Source organism: Phascolarctos cinereus, unplaced genomic scaffold, assembly GCF_003287225.1.
Source record: "Phascolarctos cinereus isolate Bilbo 61053 unplaced genomic scaffold, phaCin_HiC Scaffold_726;HRSCAF=1367, whole genome shotgun sequence".
In the NCBI taxonomy this organism is placed as follows: Eukaryota; Metazoa; Chordata; class Mammalia; order Diprotodontia; family Phascolarctidae; genus Phascolarctos; species Phascolarctos cinereus.
Window position 1 is genome coordinate 420,911,359 of NW_027556098.1, and position 23,000 is coordinate 420,934,358.

Consider the following 23,000-nt stretch of genomic DNA (forward strand, 5'->3'; position numbering starts at 1 on the left):
CATCTCTATGCAGGTGACTTCCACCTCTATGTCCCCAGCTCCAGTCACTCCCCTCAGCTATAGTCTTTCATCACCACCTGCCTTTTGGATATCTTGTGTTTCACAGGCATCGCAAATTCAACATGACCAAAATAGGACTCCTGACCTTTACCCCTCCCATCTTCCAAATGTCTCTAAGGTGCTGTCCAAGGCACCACCATTGTCCAAGTCTTCTTGCTTGGCAACCTTGGTGACACCCTTGATTTCTCTGTCTCTTATATTCCACACATCTACTCAGTGGGTAATTCTTGTTGTTTCTTGTATGTGCCCAGTTCCCACATACTTATTTTAGCAACAATTTTTAAAATACTCACCAGAGTGAATAATGATAAAGCAATACAATCCAATAGTAAATTACTTCTAGTGCAGAACTGGACAAAAAGTTCACTAGAACTCTACCACAGTTGGAAAAGTGGCTGGTAATAAAACCAACACCAATACAGGCAAACAAGCCAGAATCCTACCAGCACCAGCTTGCTCTTTTGGGACTAGATTCCCTCAGATGCTAAGGAAAACTCCTTATCAGGAAACTGACCATCCTGCAAGATTACATCAGTTTTGGCACTCACTCCACATCTGAACCCTAATCGTTGCTCCTCTTGTCCAATGCTTTTAGTTTCCTTTTGTGTGTTTTCTTCTGCCATTGTTCTGTATACTTCTTGATGGAAAGGATGTCTTTCTCTTTGATATTGGTATCCACAGTGCTTAGTCGAGGGCCTGGTACACAGGTGCTTGAAAATTGTTTATGACTGACTGACTAACAGCACAATCAGACTGACACCAGAAACACATGTAGATTTGAAGTCTCAATGTCCAGAGTCTGCAAGAATGAAAAACTTCCCCTGAGAAAGCCCAAGGGTGTCAGAAACCTCAGCGTGGAGATTTTGGAGACCCTGGGAAAATGCAGATCATACTACTAAATTGGCAGTGTTCAGAGCAGCCTAGATTTCCAAGTATTCTGATGTCACTAGGACTCTGCCCTGGGATGTTATAAAGGCTCCTTAATATACAGTTTTCTGAATCTCATATCTCCAAAGAAGCTTAACCCTGGGAAGCAGAGGTCAGTGAAGAAATGCAGGGAACCTTGGGTGAGACTAAGCAGGGCTGACCACCTCATCAACAATTGCAACAAAGCACAGGCCTGGCCCTGACCCAGAGTCTTAGGTCAGGAACTCATGTAGGAGAGATCAGCAAACCAAAAACACATTGACTAATATTTCATATATATATATATATATATATATATATATATATATACATACATATATATATATATGTATACACACATACATACATACACATACACACACACATATATTGATATAGATAGATGTGTATGCATGTATATATGTGTGTATATATACATATATATGTATAAATGTGTATATATATATATATGTGCATGCATGTGTGTGTGTGTGTGTGTGTGTGTGTGTGTGTAATACAGATCACCAAAGAAAATTTTTCTTTAACAACTCTAAGCAAAGACAGGAAAATGTGGATTTTCTAAAAGAATTACGCTAAAATATATGGAATAGGAATCAATGATTCCATGAGATAGGAAGAAATTTTAAATAAAAATGGCTGAAAAAGTAGAATATCTGATATAGAAAACAATACACGTGGACAAAAGGTCAAGAAAAGATACTTTAATAATCCCTGGACTTCCTGAAAACCATGACCAAAAAATCACCCTGTAACGATATTTCAAGAAATCATAAAAATGATCCACTTCTATTAGAACCAGAGGGCAAAGTGAATATCAAAAGAATACACTAACCATTTCTGAAAGAGACTCCCAAAAGAAAAGTCAGAAGAATTCCACACACCAAACTCCAGATCTCTCACATTAAAGGACAACAATGCTGCAAGCCTTTGAAAGATGATCTTTCCCAAGGAATCACAGTCAGGATTATAAAAGACTGAAGAGCTTCTACTCTAAATGAGTGTAGATTTTTGTATAAAATGTTCAAAAGTGTATGACCTCAAAACTCAGAATTGCTTGCCTTATAAAGCTGAGTATATGCCTATAAAGGAAAAAAAATGGAGATCTTTAATGCAATAGAGAACTTGCAAGCATTTCTGACAGATTTGAAACAATAATAAGAACGAAGCAGCAGCAATTGAGCAGCAACATAAGAAGTCTAGAGAAAACTGGAATGGCCAATTGACTCGAATAATTAGAAGGGGCTGTATGATGGTGGAGTGCTAATATTTTATGCTTTTTACACTGGAAAAATGACTCTCTGTGACTGTTTTTTGGTTTTGATCCTCAGATTTTGGTTTGACACATTTTCTTGGTCATTGCGGAGGAGGTTTTGGGGAGCTGAGGCAAAGTTTCTAGCTCTCTGCCATCTTGACTCTGCCTTTGCCTACATTCAAACAGAGAGCAAAGAAAGAAGTACCCCTTCGGAAGCTGAATGTCTTCAAAGGATACATATAGAGTTAAAAAGAAATCACAGGACTTGGATGCAGATTGTTTTAATCATTTTAAGAGGCAGAAGAAAAAGGAGGGTGAAGGTATACATTACTATAGATGTGAGGAAGGGAGGGTAACTATTCCTCATATTTGGGGTGCATGAGAAAAGAGTATACAAACAAGTAGGAAAAAGTTGGGGAGTGGGCATCAGATGAACCTCACTGTTATAGAAAAGGTACAGAGAAGAATTACATACACACGTGCATAAATAATTTTGCGTAGAAATATATCAAACTCAATAAGGAAATGCAGGGATTAGGGCGGAAGGGGTTAAAGGGAAGGATAAGAGTAAGGATAAATGTACCTTTAGCAGTCTTGAAGAAGGAATGGCAAGGGAGAAAAAGAAAAGAACAAGAACCCAAGTGGGTTCCTTGATTGTCCTTTAAACAATTGGGAATGGCTGCACCAACAGGAAATCAAAATGACAGAATAATATTGCACCATGTGAAACCACAAATGAGATGATTTCAGAGAACCTTGGATAATATGAACTGATGCAGAGTGAAGGGAGCATAACCAGGAGCATAATTTATGCAAGGAGAGTAATATTGTGAAAAGGAAAAATAAAACTTTGAAAGACTTAAGAACTTTGAAAAATGCAAATGCTAACCACGCCTTCAAAACACCTCTGATGAAGCATGGTGCCAACTCTTGACTGAAAGTAATGACACAAAGTACAGAAACATAAATTTTTGACAAGAACACCATCAGGATTAATTTCACTTAACTTTGCTCATTTATTATAAGGATTTTTTCTTTTTTTAATTTGGAAATTTTTAAAATTCTGGGTAGGGATAACAATAGAAATGCCAAAAGAGAAGAAGCATTTACATATTTTTAAAATATACAGAGGAGAATAGAAAAAAAATTTCAAAGGAAATATGCGCAACAGGATGGTTTTGAAATCAGCATATGAAAGTTACATGTGTATGAGTGCATGTGCATGTGTGTGTGTGTATGAAATGGAAATTCACAGTCTCATATGTTATCTGTTTTTACGTTCCATTGGGCACATGGAAATGCTCAGTGTTTTTTTGTATGTGTTTAAATTCAAAATAATTTGAAAAAACACTACAAAGAATCTTGCCTTGAAGACACAGTATAAAAGAAAGAAACAAACAAAAACCACAACTGTGCACAAAGGCAACTACCTGGTGACCAGGAGGAAAATATTTCAAAGGATATGAGCAGTAGATATTGAAAGGGATGCCAGACAATTCCCAACAATCTGCCCATCTCTGTACAAGAATGGGGTAGACTTAAGGGTTCTTTTCCTTATGGGTGCCTCATCATTCCTTGGTCCCTTCCTGACTTCTCCATCTAGCCTATATTCCAAGAGACTCCTATCTCTTTATTGTGAGTCTCTAATCTTTCACTTTGATTAAACTCAATTTCTAAAGGGACTCCCTAGCCACTTAATCTCTGCAGACCTCCATGGTCAGACTAGATCACATATACAAGTTCCTTCAGATTTCAAGCCTGTTTTCAAAGACTATCTGGACCTGGCCTACCTTGTTACCAATAAAAGTCTACAAAAATCTCTTAAGCACTTACTCTGCATGAGCCATCATGGTAGACACTGACAATAAGAGTATGAGTTGAGTAGAAGAGGGGTGGGGATCATGGGAATGCCTTGATGAAGTTGATGGCCTTTGCTTGGGACTTTGACTGTCTGTGCTGCCAAGAGTGTATGAGAAGACATAAGTTGTAAGAAGACTTGAAAGGTCATGGGGAAGCCTATGAAGGGACTTTGAATGATACAGGGTTCTATTTTTAATCCTAGAGCTGATAGGGAGCAAGTGGAGTTTATTAGCTAGGGGGCTGACATATTCAGGCCTGCACTTCAAATACAACAATTTGATGGCTGAGGGGATGATAGATTGGAGTGGGAGAGACTGGTGGCAGGCAGACCCACCAGCAGGCAACTGCAATAGACCAGGGGTGAGGTAAGCCCTAGGGTAGTCACTGTGTGATTGGAGAGAAGGGGACATATGCAAGAGACTGTGTGATGGTGGAAAAGACAGCTTGACACCAGACTGGATACATGGGGTGAGTTTGAGGGATCAGTGGAGGACATCAGGGAGGTGATGAGCCTCAGTGGATGCCTCCTTTTCTAGTCTTCTTGCACCTGATATCCCTGTACTCATTGTATAAGCCAGCTACACCAGAGCATTATTTTTGTCCTTGCACACAATAGTCTCCTAACTTCATGCCTCCATGGTGAGTGTCCCTCCTTCCTTGAATTGAATCCTTCCTCCAATCTGCCTCTTAGCTTGCCTGGTTTCCTTCACAACTTAGCTCCAATCCCATCTGGTGCAGAAGGTCCTTTCTGGTCTCTGTGACCACTATTGACCTCTCTGAGATGATCACCCCCTTCTACTCTGTAAGTAATTGTGTGTATCTCACGATTGGAGACTGATGCACTTGGTTTGTGTAACTCTAGACACCTGTGGCTATCCCTAATTGCCATCAGGGCTCCTCAGCGACGGGAACCTGGGGAAGATGTACCAGAGAACAGATGAAATGAGGCTGAGGGAGAAGACAGGGGTGGAAGAACAGAAGGGAGAGAAGTCTTTCATGAAAAGTGCCCAAACCATTAATTCTGGGACACAGTGGCATAGAGGGTAGGTTCTGTGGGTGTCTCCTTGGGGTTGGCTTTCCTCTTATTTAAGGTTCTTATGTTCAGCTGAACGTAGGTCACTCCCTGGGGTTCTTCTGCTATGGGGCCCTGAAGGGAAATACAAGAGTGAGGGAACAGTGAGTGACATTGGAGCAGGACTTCTTAATGTATTGGTGCATCGTGAATGCTTTGACAGCCTGTCTGGTGAAAGCTATAGATGCCTTCTCAGTCCCATTCCTTTAATTATATGAAATGAAATCCATGAGATTATGAAGGAAATAAATGATATTGATGCACAGTTATTGAAATACTAAAAAAACCACGTGACTTTGAAAACGCCCAATTCAGATGTACTCTAATGAGGAAGAGAAGAAAGAATATGTAAGTGATTAAGAGGTGGTCCAACCCTGGGTTTAAAGCCTATTGGGAAAAGTTAGGGTCAAGGATGAAACAGGCTTCTCCAGGTGGAGGACAGGGTGGGCTAACTCACCGATGGTTCCCTTGGTCTGTCCTTGGCCACTTCTGTATCTGAGGTGGAGGGAAGGTTCCATCATTCTTCCTGTTTTTAGGACCAGAAATCCCATTCACCATGCCCTCGCCCTGCCCCAGGATCATACCCTCTCCCTGTCCAGATAACTTACACAGGACTTCCTCTCTGGGGGCCTTAGGTTGATGGGGCAAGGAAGTGCTACAAGGAAGACAAGGGTGACAGAGGCACCTGTTAGTAAAGAGAGAGAGAGAGGTAGGAAATAGGACATAGGTAAAGAGTTGGGAGCCTCTGTGAGCAACCCCTCTTCACCAGGGACCCTGTGCAGTGCAGAGCATCCAGGGTTACATGGGAAAGAAGGAAAAGGGGACTGTGGGAAGAGGAGCTGAGTCTCCTTACCTCCTAGGGTTCTCTCCTGGTAAAGACCCTGGTGAGAGAGACATGGGAAGGGAAGAAGCAAGTTAGGGAAGATCTCAAAGGCAGAAACGGAGGGCCCAGTCCTTACCCACCTCTTTATTCCTTCAGACCCTGAGGGGTTTCACTCTATCTTTGCCACACTCACCCACAGGGATGGATCCTTGGCAGAGGAGTGCCAGCAAGAGAAGGCAGAGGAGGAGGAGGGAGGAAACACAGCTGAGGGTGATGAGGAGGGTGTTACTGAGCTCTGAACCTGGGATGGTGGAGAGAGAAGAATCTTCATAAATCACTTTCCTGAGGGGACCCTGTTCTTGCCCTGAAATTGTATCTGAATTTGGTCTACTTATCCCCTTCTGCAGCACCACAACACCACCGCCCTCCAACAGTTAGACACAAATACTGCTCAGAGAGGGCTTATCCCTTGGAATCAGGGTGAGAAAGCCAGAAACCAGGATAGAGATGTGTGGGTTATCAGGGAGCATGAGACAGGGGAAGCCTCATGACCCAGCTCACATCCTTGGTCTCTAAAGTCCTGGAACTGAGAAAAGAGTCAAAGTGTCTGCTGTCTCTTATGCTGTGTCTCTTGGCCAGAGCCAAGGCCTTGGTTTCATTTCCTTGTAGGAGCTGAGGGAGGGAGTGGTTGTTGGTGCCCTCCAATGGGTCCTGTGGGTGTCTTCCTCTCACCTGTCACTATAAGCTGCAGGGGGTCACTGCATTGTGTCCAGAGACTTCCATTGGTGCTGAGTTGGTATCTGCAGCTGTAATTGCCAGAGTGCTTGGGGGTCACATGAGTCAGGAAGAACAGGGCTCCATCTTGAGTGGGATCCATGCTTGGCAGGTTTTTGTCATCTCCCTCCTTGTAGAGAAGAAACTTAGAACCTCTTAATGGCCCCCAGCACCGGAGAGTCACATCGGCCCCTGAGGCCACCTCTGGGCTAGGCCAGGCTGAGAGGGAAGGCTTGGGAAGTGCATCTGTAAACACAAATAAATGCCAGAGAATCTTAAGGTCCTTTCCACATGGAGAATGGGGATGGGGAGAAGCAACAGACTTGCGTTCCCTGAAGAGCTCTCTGACCATCGACACTTACTTCCATTGGCTCTTTGATCATTCCTTGCCCCAAATGACTTTCCTTGGGCAGGGGTGGATGCTAAGCCTCAGATATTCACTTCCATCATTGTCTCTAGAACTTGGAATAGTACCTAAGCTAGCCCATTCTTCCACTTTTTCTTTTCCCTTCCTTAGGTACCAGCAGTTGTCCCAACCTCTATCTCATGATGCTCAAAAGAGTGCCCTCTCACCAATATGCCTTTTTAGACTTCCTGGGCTACCTCTTAATCTTAACTTCAAATCTTCTACTTTATTCCCTGGGAACCTGGACACACTCTCACCTGTCACCCAGATCTCTAGGACATTGCTGGGCTGAGAAACCTGGTATGGAACCATCCTGCTATAGTAGACACAGCTGTAGTTGCCAGCATCCTGGGCCCTCACAGAGAGGAGGGGAAAGTCAGCTGAGGTCCCAGCTGGGCTCTGGCTCTGCATGGGTTGAGAGGTCCCCACCTTCAGCAGAGTGAATGTCACCCTCCAGAAAGATGACTGATGGGGCTGCCGGCATTGGAAAGTGACATTCATCCCGGACTCCACCACAAAGCCCGGGAGGGCTGAGAGGGAAGGCTTGGGCAGAGATCCTGTGAGCAAAGAACATAGGTCTGGGAGTGAGGACATCTGTGTGAAGGTGTGCTCTGCCTCTGCATCCCTGTGTGACCTTGGCCCAGTGTATGGCTACATCTGAGCCTCAGTTACTTCCCCTGTAAATGAAGGGGTTGGAATAAAAGATTTCTCAGCACATTCCAGCTCTAGCAATTCAGGAATCTAAAGAGACTTTCATATTTGAGGGATCCCATCCGATCTCTGGTCTTGGGCCTCTGATGACTCTTGGGTGAGAAGGTCATGACCCCTCACTTTTCATCTGGGATGTCACAGACAGGCCCAGGACTCTGACTAAAACCAGGGCTCAGATCATGGTGCAGGAAAGAGATGGTAGGGTTCATTTCCAGACTCAGTCACTTACTTGTGTGATCCTGGACAAATACTTTCCTGTCTCTGGCCCTCAATTTGCTCATTGGTAATAGGAGGGTTTGGCCTCAAGAACCTCCAAGGCCTCTTTCAGCTCTGGGTCTCTGTGACTCTTCTCCTAACTCCCAACTCAGTCCCCACCATCACCTTTCTCCCCAAGATTCTAGTCCAGAACAGAAATGCCTCATGTCTTCCAAGACCTCTGAGTTCTGCCAGCCCCCAGGGTAGAGCTGGCTGTGTAGACACCAGGCTCTTGTCTCTGTGACACCCCTGTCTGGGTTGAGAGCAGAGGGGTCATACTCAGAGTTATTTTTGGGGCCCACACCCTCCCCTCACCTGGCACCACCAGCTCCAAGGCCTCACTGGACTCTGATTCTCTAGCAGACACTCTCCATTCCATGTAGGTACAACTGTAGCTCCCAGTGTTCTCAGGTCTCACAGATGGGAGCAGGAAGCTAGTCCAGAGATCTGCTGAGGTGTGCTGCTGCAAGGGCCCCTTGGTCCCAGTCTTATACAAAGTAAAGGTCACCTCTTCAAGGGAAGACAGCTTGGGCCTTGAGCACCAGAGAGTGATGTTGGTCCCTGGGGCCATCACGAGGCCAGGTTGGGCCCACAGAGTGGGCTTGGGCAGTGGTCCTCATGAGAAAGAGAGACACCAAATGTCAGGGTTAGACTGACCCTTCAAGCACCCCTACCTTAACCACTTAACAAGAGGGGAAACAGTAGTTTAAATTCTGTTCTCACTTTCTTGTTGGGGGCCTGCCTTGAGGTCGGAACACCCCTACTATCCTGGGGCCAAAAGCTGATTCCATTTAGGTCAGAGAAGGATCCCAGTATCTTCTCCAGCCTCCTCCCAAAGCGTCTCTTCAGAATTCCCGGGATGTTATGCTGTCACCATAGCTCTGTGGGCCCCTATGTGCTTTTTAAAATTGGGGATTAGGAGGTTCCCACCTCCACTCACCATGCACAGTCAGCTTCAAGGCCTGGCTGGGACGAGATCCTCTGTGGGGGGCTGTCTTCTTGTAGTAAATACATCTATAGTTCCCGGTGTCCTCCACCCTCACAGATGGAAATGAGAAAACAGCCTGGGTCTCTGCAGGGCTCTGTTGCTGGAAGGGCTCCAGGCTCTTTGCCTCCAGCAGGGCAAAACTGTAGTTCTGAGAGAATTCAGTGATTGCCATTTGGCACCTGAGGGCCACTGTTGTCCCTGGGGTTGTGAAGTGGTGTGAAATTGAAATGGAGGGTGCAGGGAAGGCTCCTGTGGAAGGAGAAAGGAAGAAAATTAGGGACCTGATATCTCCCCCTAATCCCCTCACATCATTCCCTGAAACAGAGCTGAGGAGGAGAGTGGGCTTAGGGCCCCTGACCAGGCCCCTTTGACCAGTCCTGCAGGCCTGTTCATGGCTCAATGACTTGGCTCCCTGGACCCAGATGTTCTGGGCCCAACAAGAGTCTTAGAGTTCAGATTGAAGGGAAGAGCAAGGCCAATGGCAGAGGAGGTCACCCTCCGCATCTGCACCTCTTCTCTCTTCCTCCAAGGAGCCCATGTCTGCCCCTACAATCTGAACCTGCTGGACCAAGGCAGGATGCCCATGCAGTATCTCTGGCAAATTCACACCTTTCCCTTACACTTGGATGTTTGCAAACCTCTTTCCTACATCAAATCTTATGAGTCGGATGTTAGACAGTTGCCCTAATTCAGTCCTGGGCCCTACACACTTCCATACACTGCCATGTGGTGCCATGTCCCTGGAATGCCACCCTTGTCCCCCGCTCAGTGAATTCAGATGGCTGGCAGAGCTATGCATGACCCTGGGTGGTCATGGGCTGCTAGAGGAGGATGGGAACTCTCTCTGGGCACCTCCATAAGGAATGACATTTTTCTCTGGTTCTCCTGTTCTCATTCATCACCCAATTATCAGGTGCCACCTGCTCCACAATGGGGAATTCCCAAAGATTTAGGGAAAGAAGCACCTCTGATTTCCTCATGGAGCACACAGTCCCAAGAATCACAGGGGTTTGAGCTTAAATGGCCTCCTTAGATAATTCAGCCCATGCGTTTTATGTCATAGAAGAGAGACTGAGATCCACAGATGGCTGAGGACTTGCCCACTGTCACCCAACCAGGAGCTAAGGGGGCAGGTTTTGACCCCTCTGCCACAGCCTCCAATCTCATCTCTCAGGGCTAGTCTCCTTCCCACCAGGGATGGTTGTAGACCAGCACCCCTCACCTGTCACCACCAGGGCCAGGGCTTCACTGGGCTCTGACCACCACGGCCCCTGCCCAGAGCGGCAGCTGTAGCTTCTCGCATCTCTCTGGTCATCCACATTCCTGAGCACGAACTCTGCCTGCTGCCAGGATGCATTTCTCTCATCTCTGAGCTCTCCATCCTTCCAGAGCTGGAATCTGTCACTCCCCAGGTGGCCCTGGCACCTGAGGGTCACGTCTGCTCCACAGCGGACCACAAGACTTGGGGTGGCCCAGAGGGTGGGCCTGGGAAGAGTGTCTGAGAAGGAAACAGAGTCCATATTCCTGGGGATTTCTCTAAGCCTTGTTCTTCCTTCACCATCAGATTCTGAAGCCCCTCCTTGAATCACTACATCCATTTACCATAATGTCCCATTTCCCTTCTTGCTTATACTGGAAATAGATGTCTGAAGTACTGTAGTACAAGGAAAGCAAAGGAAAGAGAACAGTAGGATCTTAGGGGCAGAACTCACCCATCTGTGCCCTCACAGCCCAGTCGAGACAGAGCCCTGTAAGAGAAGCTCAGGTTACACATGCTTCCCCTACAGCCTATGCTGACCCCATCCCCAGCTCTCACCAAAGGCCCAGAACCTCTCAGTCTGCTTCAGTCAGAATATGAAGGAAGAGCCCTTTGAGCAGACACTGGGGTCTGGCTCGCCCAACAAGTTTCTTTCTTCTTCTTAGGCTTCCTCCTTGTTCTTCAGCATTGGGAGCCAAGGACCTTGTCTCAATGTCCCTCCCTCCCCTGGCCTGACCCTGGACACTCACCAATGGAGATCAGGAAAGTGACTGTGGCGCGCATGGTGGGTCTTCAGCTCTGGCCTGAGGTGCCCAGCCTCAACTGTGCACAGGGGAAAAGGTAGGCGGAGTAGAGGGTGACCCAGGATGTGGTGGCTAGCCCTGCTGTCTTACACACCTTAAACCCAGGCCCCATGATTTCCGCTGTTATACTGATGAAGGAGGGACCATGGTCCTTTAAGGATTAGCTCTCAAAGGATCAAGGTGTCATTAGGTTAGTATAGCTGGCCAAAAACCAGAGAATCTGATGGGTAACAAGTATTGAAGACCGTTGAAGAGTACTAGGGCAAAAATTGCCTTGCCTGACAATGACTGGGACATCCCAAAGGAGCCTTATCCTGAAAAGTCAAGATTAGGCACAAGATTGGGCCTAATGCCATGGCCTAGAAGACCCTTGGCCCAACTGGTTATGGAGCACGTGTTCCATGTTTGGCATATCTTTTGGGTCAATCTCATCATCTGCTCTATTGAGATGAATAAGATTAGCATCATCGTTAATAACAATGGCTATCATTTATCTAGCGCTTTCAGGCTTGGAAAGTAGTTCACAATTTTTTTCTCCTTTGATTCTCAAAACAACGTGGTGGGTACATTCTATGTTATCCCCATTTCATAGATTTTAAAATCTAGGTTTAGAGATTAAAAACCTGAGGTAGACAGAGGTTAAGTTATTTGCTGAGGTTCTCCCAGGTAACAAGAGTCTAAAGCAGGATTTGTACTCAGAATTTGAACTCGTTGATTCCAAATCAATTGAAGTGATGAATCTGGCACCAGATACTGTGGGGATTTGGTGCAATTTGGGGGTGCCTGACCCACAGGTATCTAAAGATCTCAGTTACTTACTGCCTCTTCTGTAGGACCCCACAATGGCAGCACCTTTCAGTCCAGGAATGGCCAGACATGGTGTTGGCTGCTCTGATTCCTGTTTGGTCAGGCATTGCAGCTACTCATAAAATTGTTCCTTGACCAGGAAATCTCAGGAGGCCTTCATGGCAACAGCTGCCAGCTCTAGGCTGCCTTGCACATCATCACTCAGTACTTCCCTGTCAGAGAGGCCCATGAAGCAGGCAGCCTCCCGCCTAGAGAAGACCCTGCTGAAACTCAATGACCATTTATTAAGCTTCTGCTTTATGGCCTGCCCTGTCCTAGGTGCCGGAATTCAAAGACAAAATAAAGAAATGGGACTTCCCTCATGGAGCTTACACTCTATTGATGAGGACAAAAGCATACTTAAGCATATATGTCAATACCAAATACTTATGCATAATGATTTTTGAGTGGAAGGCAGAGTTCTATCTTGAACAGAAAAGGGCTTTTTAGAGGGCACAGAGGAAGAGTAAAAGAGGGTGATCTGGGACACAGGAGGGAGTTAAGTTGAAATAGATGAGTATGATAGAAGAGAGTCTGGTGATCAGAAAAGATAGCCTTGGCCTGGGCAACTCATGGCTCTGGATCCTGAGTAGTAGCAATGGGTAGTAGGTAGTCAGCCCTTCACTTCAGGACAAGGTGAGATTGAGTAAATTTCATCCTCTGTGGCTGGAAAAGGGAGTTGAGCGCACATGTGTGATGCCAGCTCAGATAGTCACGGGTATAAGCAATCATCAAACATTTATTGAGCCCCTAGCGTCGGCGGGCTCTAAGGTAACTGCTGAGGAATCAAAGTCAGAAAGGTTCTCAGGAAGCTGCCATGTTTTCAGGGGAGACAGCGTGTGCCCAGGTGGAGGTTTGTGCAGAATAAATGCACACAGTATCAATATAAAACAACTCATGTGAGAGGGAAGGCACTAGCAGTTGGGGAATCAGTAATGACATTAGGTTGAAGATAATGTATGAGCAGTGTCTTAAATGAAAAAAAAAAAAGAATACCCAGGACCTGTGAGGCAAAAGTCAGTGGAGGGGTATATTATAGATATAACAGATAGCCCAAGCAATTATATAGCTCTATATTGTTACTGTTTTATGCTGTATATATACATAGAGACACACATATATGTGCATACTTATACACACATATGCATATGTATGTGTGTATCGGTATAGTGGAAAATCACTTTCAATTTTTCATCTAATGATCTAGTGGTTTTAGTAAATGGAAAGCTTGAGAGATAAACAATGTGGTGAAACAGCAAGCTCAAACGCTTCTGAGATCATCACCAGCATTTAGAGAAGCAATGTTGAGAACTCAGACTACCATTACAATTGTTTACAAGAAACACACCTTAAATATCAAAGACACATTAAAAATTAAAATGATCAAGTTACTTAACCCCATTGCCTAGCCAAAAATAAATTAAAATGATCCACTGGAACAAAATTTATTGCTTGAAGTGAATTAAAAAACAGCAGAGGCAGGAATGATAAGGTCAGAGGAGAAAACAATCAAAACAGACAAGAGAGAAACAGGGAAACTATGTGCAACAAAATAGCAGAGTATCTAAGCACTAAAGGAAATGTTAAATGTATTATAAGGGGAACTACACAGAAAAATTATAAGATTTGGGGTCTTTACTCTGCCCTTTCAAGAACTATATGAATTTAGCAATTAGAACAACAAAATGAATAGGAAAGAATTGAAGAGTTTATGTGGAATTTTGGATAAGATAGATACAAAAGATTTCTGCTGATTATTAATAAGAAAGTTGTTATTCAGTCATTTCAGTCATGTCTGACTCTTCATCACCCCATTTGGGGTTTTCCTGGCAAAGATACTGGGAAGGTTTGCCATTTCCTTCTCTAGCCTATTTTACAGATGAGGAGTGACGTAAACAGTGTTAAATGACTTGCTTAGGGTTACACAGCCAGTAAGTGTCTGAGGCCAGATTTGAACTCTGGAAGCTGAGTCTTTCTGACTTCAGGCCTTACATTCTATCCACTGTGCCACCTATTAGCCTTATGAATATTAATGGAAAGGAAAATATGTATTTCTAAGTTTTTCATAGGCTAAAAATCCCCTAAATAAATTAAAAACAAAAGTAACAAATGAATCTTTTACTGAACACAACACAATACAATATAATTAATAAAGAACATTTAAAGACAGTATTAAAATATATGTCAAACTAGTTTAATCTATAAAATTTTGTAGGTTAAAAGACAAATCAAATACCAATAGGTAATTTCATCAAATAAAATGATAATTATGTGATAAAAATTAAAAAAAAAACTTCAGATGCAGTCAATAATTTGTAGGTGGCAAATATGTATATCTAAACCTATTGATTAAAAAAAAATCCAGAAAGGGTGGAGTACATGGATTTGCCTTTGCTGCTATGCTGAACTGTGTGGTTTGGTTTTTAAAATCTGCTTCTTTGCAATAGTAGGAAGTTGTCCTTCTTGCAAAGATAATGGTGACATATATGTAATAGTTCACTTTAAAGGACTGATTTCAAAAAACGGAAGGTTTGTTGAAAAAAAATGACCAAATTCAGAATAAATCAGAATCAGTGGACATTGAATCTTTGAAAGAATTGCTTTTTTGCTGATGCTATGACTTAGTAAGCTATAGAGAGTTACCAAGAAATGTCATTAGAAAGAAATAGAACAAAGAGATTCTATTAACAATTAGTACAGAATATGTAAATTATCTGAGAGTCCCTGTACCAATGCACACAAAGGCACAATGGGAATTCATCTCAAATTAAAGACAAAGTTTGATCGTTGGGCTAGTGACCTTACCTGTGATTTCATTAGTCTAGGTAACTCCCAGGTGAAGGAATTTCATTTACTAATGTACTTGAACATGTCCTGGGCAACCTAAAGTCCAAAAGTTTGCCTAGAACACTGAGAGGACAAATGACGTGCCCAAAATTGTAGGGACAGTATGTTGTAGGGTAGGCTTTGAATGTAGCCCTTGTTGGCTTCACTTCTGCTATCAGCTATACCATACTGTCCATAAATTGCTAAAGGCTGAACCTCACTAAGAAAATAAAAATACAAAGCATTACTAAACCAAAATAATCTATTTACTTGTTTCCATATCAATAAATTACCAAGGATTTCTTCATAGAATAAGGCAAATTATAACAAAATTCATCAAGAGGAATAAATAGTGAAGATTTCAAGGGTAACAATGATTTAAAAAAGTAGTTAGGCTTTGTGTTCTGGGGCCTCTGATCCTGGCAGTTGGAGGTTGTAGGGTTCTGACAGGTTACCTGGTGTAGGGCTAGAATCAGCAACACTGGAACTCTATGGGTAGGATTGGGTAGTCTGGCCCCTGATGGTTGCCTGCTCACCCTGGCCTTTCCTTCTTTTCACTTTCCTTGGCTCCTTGCAGATGGATATCTCACTGCTGTGGGATGTTTTTCCACCTGGGGTGAGCCCTTGGAACTTCCCAGAGTTTTGCTGAGGCACTGGGAAACCTGGCTTCCAGAGAATACCGAGGCACATGGTGGTTTTCTGAACCAGTTTCCATACATTCCCCTGCCTGTACTGAGGCATTCGGGGGTCCTTGTGTTGGTGTTTGCCTGCTCCAGCACTTGGAGTTCAGAATCTACTCCTGGTATGCTGAGGTGGGGCTTAGCACTAGCTTCCTGGGATGCCTCTTATTCTTTGCTGCTCCCCTTCCCCCAGAGCAAGAGGGGCCTTTCCCATTAATCCCTCAAGCAACCTGTGCTACTGGACTATTGCACCCAATCTCTGCTGGTTCAGCTATTCCAGGGTTTTTCCTGGGGTGATATTTTCTGGGCTTTCAGAGGTTAATAAGGAAAGGTGAGAGCAGCTAACTTTTTATTCTGCCATCTTGGCTCCCGGAAGCAGACTCCCAATTCTAATTTTTAATGAATTGTTTTCCTCAGTTAGCTTTTGCACATCCTTTTCCATTTGGCCCATTTTATTTTATAGGGAGTTCTCTTCAGTGAGTTTTTGTGTCTCCTTTCCCATTTATCCAATTAACTTTTTAAGGAGTTGTTTTCTTCACATCCTTTTTTTCCATTTTGTCAACTGTATTTTTAAAGAAATTATTCAATTTTTCTTTTATCTCTATTATTTGACTTTTAAAATCCTTCTTGAGCTCTTCCAAGAAGGCTTTTTGGGCTTGAGACCAGTTCATATTCCCCTCTGAGGTTTCAGATGTGGATATATTGACAATGTTGTCCTCTCTTGAATTTTTATTTTGATCTTCCCTGTCACCAAGATATTTCTCTATGGTCATTTTTTATCTATGTTGATTTTTGCTCTTTTTGTTTGCCTTTTTTCCTGGCTTTTAAAGCTTATCTCTGCCTCTGAGGCATAGAGGGCACTGTCCCAGGCTTCTTATGCTGGGGGCTAAGGGTCTGATTGCTGGTTTGCTGAGGAAAGGCTTGCCACTATCTTGCTGGGATGCCTTCTTTCCTGTATTTTCTCCCTTTGGCCACAGCAAGAAGTACCTTTTTCATTAGTTCTCCTCATTCCCTGAGCTAAAAGACTATTGCAACTCATCTTTCCGCTGGCTCTACTATTTCAGTATTTCTCCTGGGGTATTATTCTCTGGGTTTTTCCAAGGTCAATAAGGGAAGGTGAGAGGGATTTACTTCTTACTCTGCCGTCTCAGCTCCTGGAAGTCAAAATAAGTCTTTCAAACATTCACTCTGTGGGCTGATAGCTCCAGGAGCAGTGTTGCCACTGCTATTATCACTACTACTGCCAATTCACTCACTCCCAAGGCCTATTCCAGGTTTACTGATGCAGTGGCTGTATTGGCATGCCCTGCAGCCCTGCACTGAATTGTGCTTCTCTCTTAATCAGTTCCAACAGATCTATCCTGCTGATCTTCTAAGCTGTCTCTGGCATCTGTGGGCTGAGAAGACTGGAAAACAGCACTGCTGCTAGTGATTCAGTCCCCTGAGGCCTTCTTTGGCTTTGCTGAGGCCAAATCTGCTCCTCCCCTCTCAAGGTGGTGCAACAGACCTTTCCCATAGACCTTCCAGGTTGTCCTGGGCTGGAAACCTGCTTCAATACATTTTTTTGTGGGTTCTGCCGCTCTAGAATTTGTTCAGAGTCACTTTTTAGAGGTATTTGAAGGGGTATGTGGAAGAGTTCAGGTACATCCCTGCTTTCACTCCACCATCTTGGCTCTGACCGCCCCCCCCCCCCCGTCTGTAACACTTAATAGATCACCTCTTGTTCTGAATGGTGCTCATCCTTCCTTAAATAAGAAAATATCTATTTATCAAAACAAAACAAACCTGTCAGCTAAGATAATTTTGTCCATGTTTTTATTGATCAGTCATTTTCAGTCATGTCTGACTCTTTGAGACCCCATTTGGAGCTTTCTGGGCCAAAATTCTGGAGTGGTTTCCCATTTCCTTCTCTTGTACATTAAAAGTTTCGAATATTTCACAAATTTGACCATCATCATTATGCAGGGGTCATGCTAATCTTTGTATCATTCCAATTTTAGTATTTACAGAATTTAGTTTAGAACATTTTTTCATATGACTATAGATAGCTTTGATTCATCCACCTGCAAACAGCATATTCATATCCTTTGACCATTTCTCAATTGCAAATGACTTGTATTCTTGTAAATTTGACTCAATTCTCTACGTATTTGAGAAATCAGGTCTTTATCAAAGATATTTACTGTAATTCTTTCCCTAGCTTTCTGCTTTCCTTCTAATCTTGGTTGCATTAGTTTTGTTTATTAAAACACAAAAAACAAAAAAAACCCACCCCAAGCCCTTTTAATTTAATATAATAAAAATTATACATTTTACATTTTATAATGCTCCTTGTTTGGTCTTAAATTCTTCCTAATCCATAGATCTGATAGTTAAACTATTCCTAATTTTCTTATGGTAGCACTCTTTAAGTGTAAATCATGTAACCGTTTTGACTTTACCTTGTTATACGGTGTGAGATGTTGTCTATATGTATTTTCTGCCATACTGTTTTCTAGTTTTCCCACCAGTTTTTGTCAAATAGTGAGTTCTTACCTGAAAAGCCTGGATCTTTGAATTTATCAAACATGAGATTGCTACGGTCATTGCTGTTGTATGCCCAATCTATTCCATGGATGCTCCACTCTGCTTCTTAGCCAATACCAGATTGCTTTGATCGCTATTGCTTCATAATACAGTTTGAGACCTGTCACAGCTAGACTGCATTCATTCATACTCTTTTTCATTCGTTCCCTTGGTACTCTCGAGTTTTTGCTCTTCCAGTTGAATTTTTTAATCATTTTCTCCAGCTCTGTAAAATACTTTTTGACAATTTGTTTGGTATGGCCATGAATAAGTAAATTAAGTTAGGTAGAACTATCATTTTTATCATATTGGCTCAGCTGACACATAAGTACTTGATATTTCTTTTCCAATTGTTTTGATCTGACTTTATTTGTGTGAAAAGTGTTTTGAAATTCTGTTCACATAGTTCCTGGGTTTATGTTGGCAGGTAGACCACCAAGTATTTTCTACTGTCTATTGAAATGCGATTTCTCTTTCTATCACTAGCTGCTGGGCTTTATTGTTCATGTAATGAAATGCTGATGATTTGTGTGAGTTCATTTTATATCTTGCAATTTTGCTAGAGTTGTTAATTATTTCAACTGGTTATATAGTTGATTCTTTAGGATTCTCTAAGAATGCCATCATAACATCTCTAAAGACTGATAGTTTTATTTCCTCATTGCCTATTCTAATTCCTTTAATTTCTTTTTCTTCTCTTATTGCTAATGCTAGCATTTCTAGTACCATATTGAATAATAGTGGATCTGATAATGGACATTGTTGGTTCACCCCTGATTTTATTAGGAAAGCTTCTAGTTCATCTCCATTACTGGTAACACTTGTTGATGGTTTTGGATAGATACTACTTGTAGTTTTATGAAAAGCTACATTCATTTCTATGCTCTATCATGTTTTCAATAGGAATGGGTGCTACATTTTGTTAAAAGTTTTTTCTGCATTGATTGAGATATCATATGATTTCTGTTGCTTTTTGTTATTGATATGTTCATGGCTGGATAACTGGGCTCCTGGGTCACCTTCAAAAAGATACTCTGGGCCCAGGAAGGCTCTGAGAGCAGAGAGTGATGGGAGAAGGAACATGAGTAGAAGATGTCACCCTCCCCACCTTCCTCTCTTCTCACTTCGTCCAAGGGGCCCAGCTCTGTCTCTACAGCCTGGGCCTGCTGGTCCAAAGCAGGATCCTCATGCACCATCACTGGCAAATTCAGACTCTTCTGTTAAGCTTTGAGGTTTGGAAAGCTCTATCCTCTCAATAACCCCATGACTGGGAGGTTAGGAAAAAAACAGTGAGATTCCCAGTTGTTGGCTCTACTCACTTCCCCACATAGCTGCATGATGGGGGGGCATACCTGGCCTGCCACCCCTGCCCAGCCCTCAGTGAAGCCAGAACAGAGCTAGCAAAGCTCTGTGTGTCCCTGGGTGGTCAGGGGCTGGCAGAGGAGCATAGGGACTCCCTCTGGGCATTCTCTGAGCAATGAGATTTTCTCTGGTTCTCCTGTCCTCATTGCCCACCCACTTATCAGTCTCTTCCTGCTCAGTGATAGGGGACACCCAAAATTTAAGGAAGACTCTGCTCCTGCTGCTCTCAGGGAGCCCACAGTCCCAGGGACCACAGGAGTTTGAGCTCAAATGACCCCATTAGATAATCCAGCTCATAAGCTTCATGACATGGAAGAAGAAATGGAGGTCCACATAGGGTTGGGGACTTGCCCACTGTCACCAACTAGGACATGGGGGGTCAAGTGTTTGTATCACCTGCTGCACTATCCCAATCTCAGCTTCCTTCCCCCTTCAGCAGGCTGCCTTCTAACATAGGCCAGATGGACAGCAGCCTGGGATGGTGGGAAGGGCCCCAGTGCTAGAGTGGGTGGAAGAGAGAAGTGTAGGCACTACACTGGAAGGGTCAAGGGCTAGGACATTGCCACTTGATATAATCAGGTATAGCATCCTGGAGCAGCCAAGATCTGAGCTGGGCTTTAAGGATGAGTAGGAAAGTGAAGGATGAGAGTGGGAAGGGCCTCCCAGGCAGGGGAACTCTGAGCAAAGGCAGAATGGTGGGATATGAAGAGAGGCGATGTTGTCATCTGTCCAGACTGATGAGAAAGTAATGAGGGCAAAAGGGAACAAGGGGAGACACAACTGGACAGGATGCATGTTGCCAGTTTGGGCTTAAGAGGAGACAGGAAAAGTTTATGTAGATAAAGTTTGCTCTGGTAAAGCTGTGTGCCCCTTCTCCCAAAGGCTGCTGTTTATCCTCTGAGGGAGGAGCAGCCCAGCTCTCCTGGCTGGGTCACCAGGGAACTCTGACCACATGAGGAAAGATTCCTGGGTTTGGGGGTGGGAGACATGGGTTCAAATAGTGGCCCTGACACTATAGGACCCAGTGACCTGCTCAAGTTACCTTACCTCTTCTCCAGGCCTCAGTTTCCCTAATGGGAAATTATGATGCATGTGTGCTCTCCTCCTCACAGGGTTATTTAGGAGAAAGATTTCAGAACCTTATTTATACTCTTAAATTGTGAGCAGGGGAGCCAGGAGTTCCTATACAGTAGGAAGGTGGAGTAGTAAAGTGTAGGCAGGTAGGAAAGCCTGAGGGTTTGTCCCACTTGCAGGTGACTTTCCAGAGAGGAGTCTGGAGCTCCTCTCTCAGGAGTGACCTCCTTCCCACCAGGGGTGGTTGTAGACCAGCACCCTCTCACCTGTCACCACCAGGACCAGGGCTTCACTGGGCTCTGACCACCAGGGCCCCTGCCCTGCAGTAGGATCTTGGGGACAGGACTCACTCATCTGTACCTTGACTATCCAGTCCACATGCAGCACTGTAAGAGAAACTCAGGTTATAGAAGCCTTCCCTCCAGCCAATGCTGACCCCATCCCATATATAGGTATAGATCTATATATACACACGCATATATACCCTGGATAATGAAAGACTGGTGGAAACATCTTCGGTATATTTATTTTTAATATATCTATTTTTATTAATATCTTTTAGTTTTTATATGCTTAGAATTTCTTCCAATATACCTGGGGTACTTCCTCCTTGCAAAGAATATCCCCATAAAACTCATAACATTTTTCGAGGTAAAAAAAAGAAGAGGAAAAGAAACAAACCTGTTCATTACATTAAAGAAGTCTTAAAATATATGCAGTGCACTCCATGCATGGAGCTCTCCTTGCACAGCAATGTGTTAGGGGTGTCTTCTCTCATCTCTTTATGAAGACTCTGTTTGCTCCTTGTAATTTTGTCACATTCATTTTTATACTTTACCTTTTTAAATTTAATGTCTTATTTTCCCACAATTACATGTAAAAACAATTTTAAACACTCTTTTTAAAAATTTTGAGCTCCCAATTCTCTCCTGCTCTCCCTATGCTCCTCCCTCACTGACAAGGCAAGCAATTTGATATAGATTGTACATGCAAAACATATTTCCAAAACATATTTCCATTTCCATTCCGTATCATGAAAGAAACCACAGACCCCCCAAAAAACAAGAAAAATAAAATTAAAAAAATATTCTTTGATCTAGATTCAGATTCCATCTATTAATTATCTGGAGACACATAAACATTTTTTTTCAACTAAGTTGTTCAGAATTGTCTTGGATCATTGTATTACTAAGCATAAGTAAGTAATTCACTGTTGATAATTCTACAATATTGCTGTTCCTATGGGCAATGTTTTCCTGGTTCTGGTCATTTCACTTTGCATCAATTGATACAAGTCTTTCCAGGTTTTTCTGAAATTTACCTTCCCTCATTTCTTACACTACAATAGATTCCAATCAAATATCACAACTTGTTCAGTCATTTCCAAATTGATGGGCATACCCTCAATTTTCAATTCTTTGCCACAAGAAAAAGTTGTGATCTGTCTATCTATCTATCTATCTATCTATCTATCTATCTATCTATCTATCTATCTATCTATCTACACATGTATGTGTACACATATGCATACATATATATGTATATACATACATATATACATATATACATACATATATACATATATACATATATTAAATATAGGTCCTTTTCCTTTTTATTTTTTCTCTCCTTGGGATCCAGACCTAGTGGTAGTATTGCAGAGTCAAAGGGTGTGCATAGTTTTATAACCCTTTGGGCAAAGTTCCTAATTGCTGTACAGAATGGTTGAATTGGTTCACAACTTCACCAACAGGGCATTTAGTGTCTCAGTTTTCCCTCATCCCCTCCATCATTTGTCATTTTCCTTTTCTGTCATATTAGACAATTTGATAGGTGTGGGGTGGCAGTTCAGAGTTGTTTCTTTAATTTTTTAATTAATTAATTTATTTTTAGTTTAGATAAATTAATCAAAGAAAATTATAATAATGTGATACAAATTCTAAACTTTTCAGACAAACCCAAGGCAGTCCTTAGAGGCACATGTGGATATCTGAACACCTTCATCAATGAAATAGAGAACTTGATCATGCAATGAAAAGAAACTCTGAAAGCTACAAGTCAAAAAAGCCAATTCACACAAAAACAGAAATTCTGAAAATCATAGAAGAAATAAAAAAAATAAAAATGAGCTCTTAATTAAGCACATTAAAAATTTTAAAAGTAAATAAACTTTAATCTTATTTTAAAAGATTCATTAAAATCAAATTTCCAATATTAAAATTATTTTTAAAAGGGCAAAGAAAAGAGAAATAAAGGAAATTACCAGACAGAATTTTGACTAGTTAAATGTCAGCACAATTATAAGAAATAAAATGGGTGAATCATTTCAAAAATCTTAAATAATCAGATTATTACCAAAAGAAATAGAACATTTAAATTGCTCTGTATTAGAAAAATAAATGAAAATTAAAAAAAAACATAAATGAGACTCAAGACTAAGAAGAAAATGTCCCAGGAC

At 42.6% G+C, this 23,000-nt stretch overlaps 1 protein-coding gene and 1 pseudogene across 1 annotated transcript in view; both read right to left on the reverse strand.

The window, feature by feature from the left end:
• Positions 1-3,255: 3,255 nt before the first annotated feature.
• LOC110220196 (immunoglobulin superfamily member 1-like) overlaps positions 3,256-23,000 on the reverse strand; it is a 34,589-nt gene continuing 14,844 nt past the window's right edge. The window contains exons 9-21 of the mRNA XM_078146270.1: positions 20,809-20,928; positions 11,136-11,208; positions 10,841-10,876; positions 10,351-10,727; positions 9,081-9,377; positions 8,456-8,755; positions 7,432-7,731; positions 6,727-7,014; positions 6,188-6,295; positions 6,025-6,052; positions 5,780-5,856; positions 5,629-5,666; positions 3,256-5,246 (exon numbers count right to left, since the gene is read on the reverse strand). Coding sequence (XP_078002396.1) covers positions 5,115-5,246; positions 5,629-5,666; positions 5,780-5,856; positions 6,025-6,052; positions 6,188-6,295; positions 6,727-7,014; positions 7,432-7,731; positions 8,456-8,755; positions 9,081-9,377; positions 10,351-10,727; positions 10,841-10,876; positions 11,136-11,208; positions 20,809-20,928 — 2,174 coding nt within the window. The 3' untranslated portion in view covers positions 3,256-5,114. The remainder of the gene's footprint in view (positions 5,247-5,628; positions 5,667-5,779; positions 5,857-6,024; positions 6,053-6,187; positions 6,296-6,726; positions 7,015-7,431; positions 7,732-8,455; positions 8,756-9,080; positions 9,378-10,350; positions 10,728-10,840; positions 10,877-11,135; positions 11,209-20,808; positions 20,929-23,000) is intronic.
• Positions 17,462-17,558, reverse strand: LOC144454616 (U6 spliceosomal RNA; annotated as a pseudogene).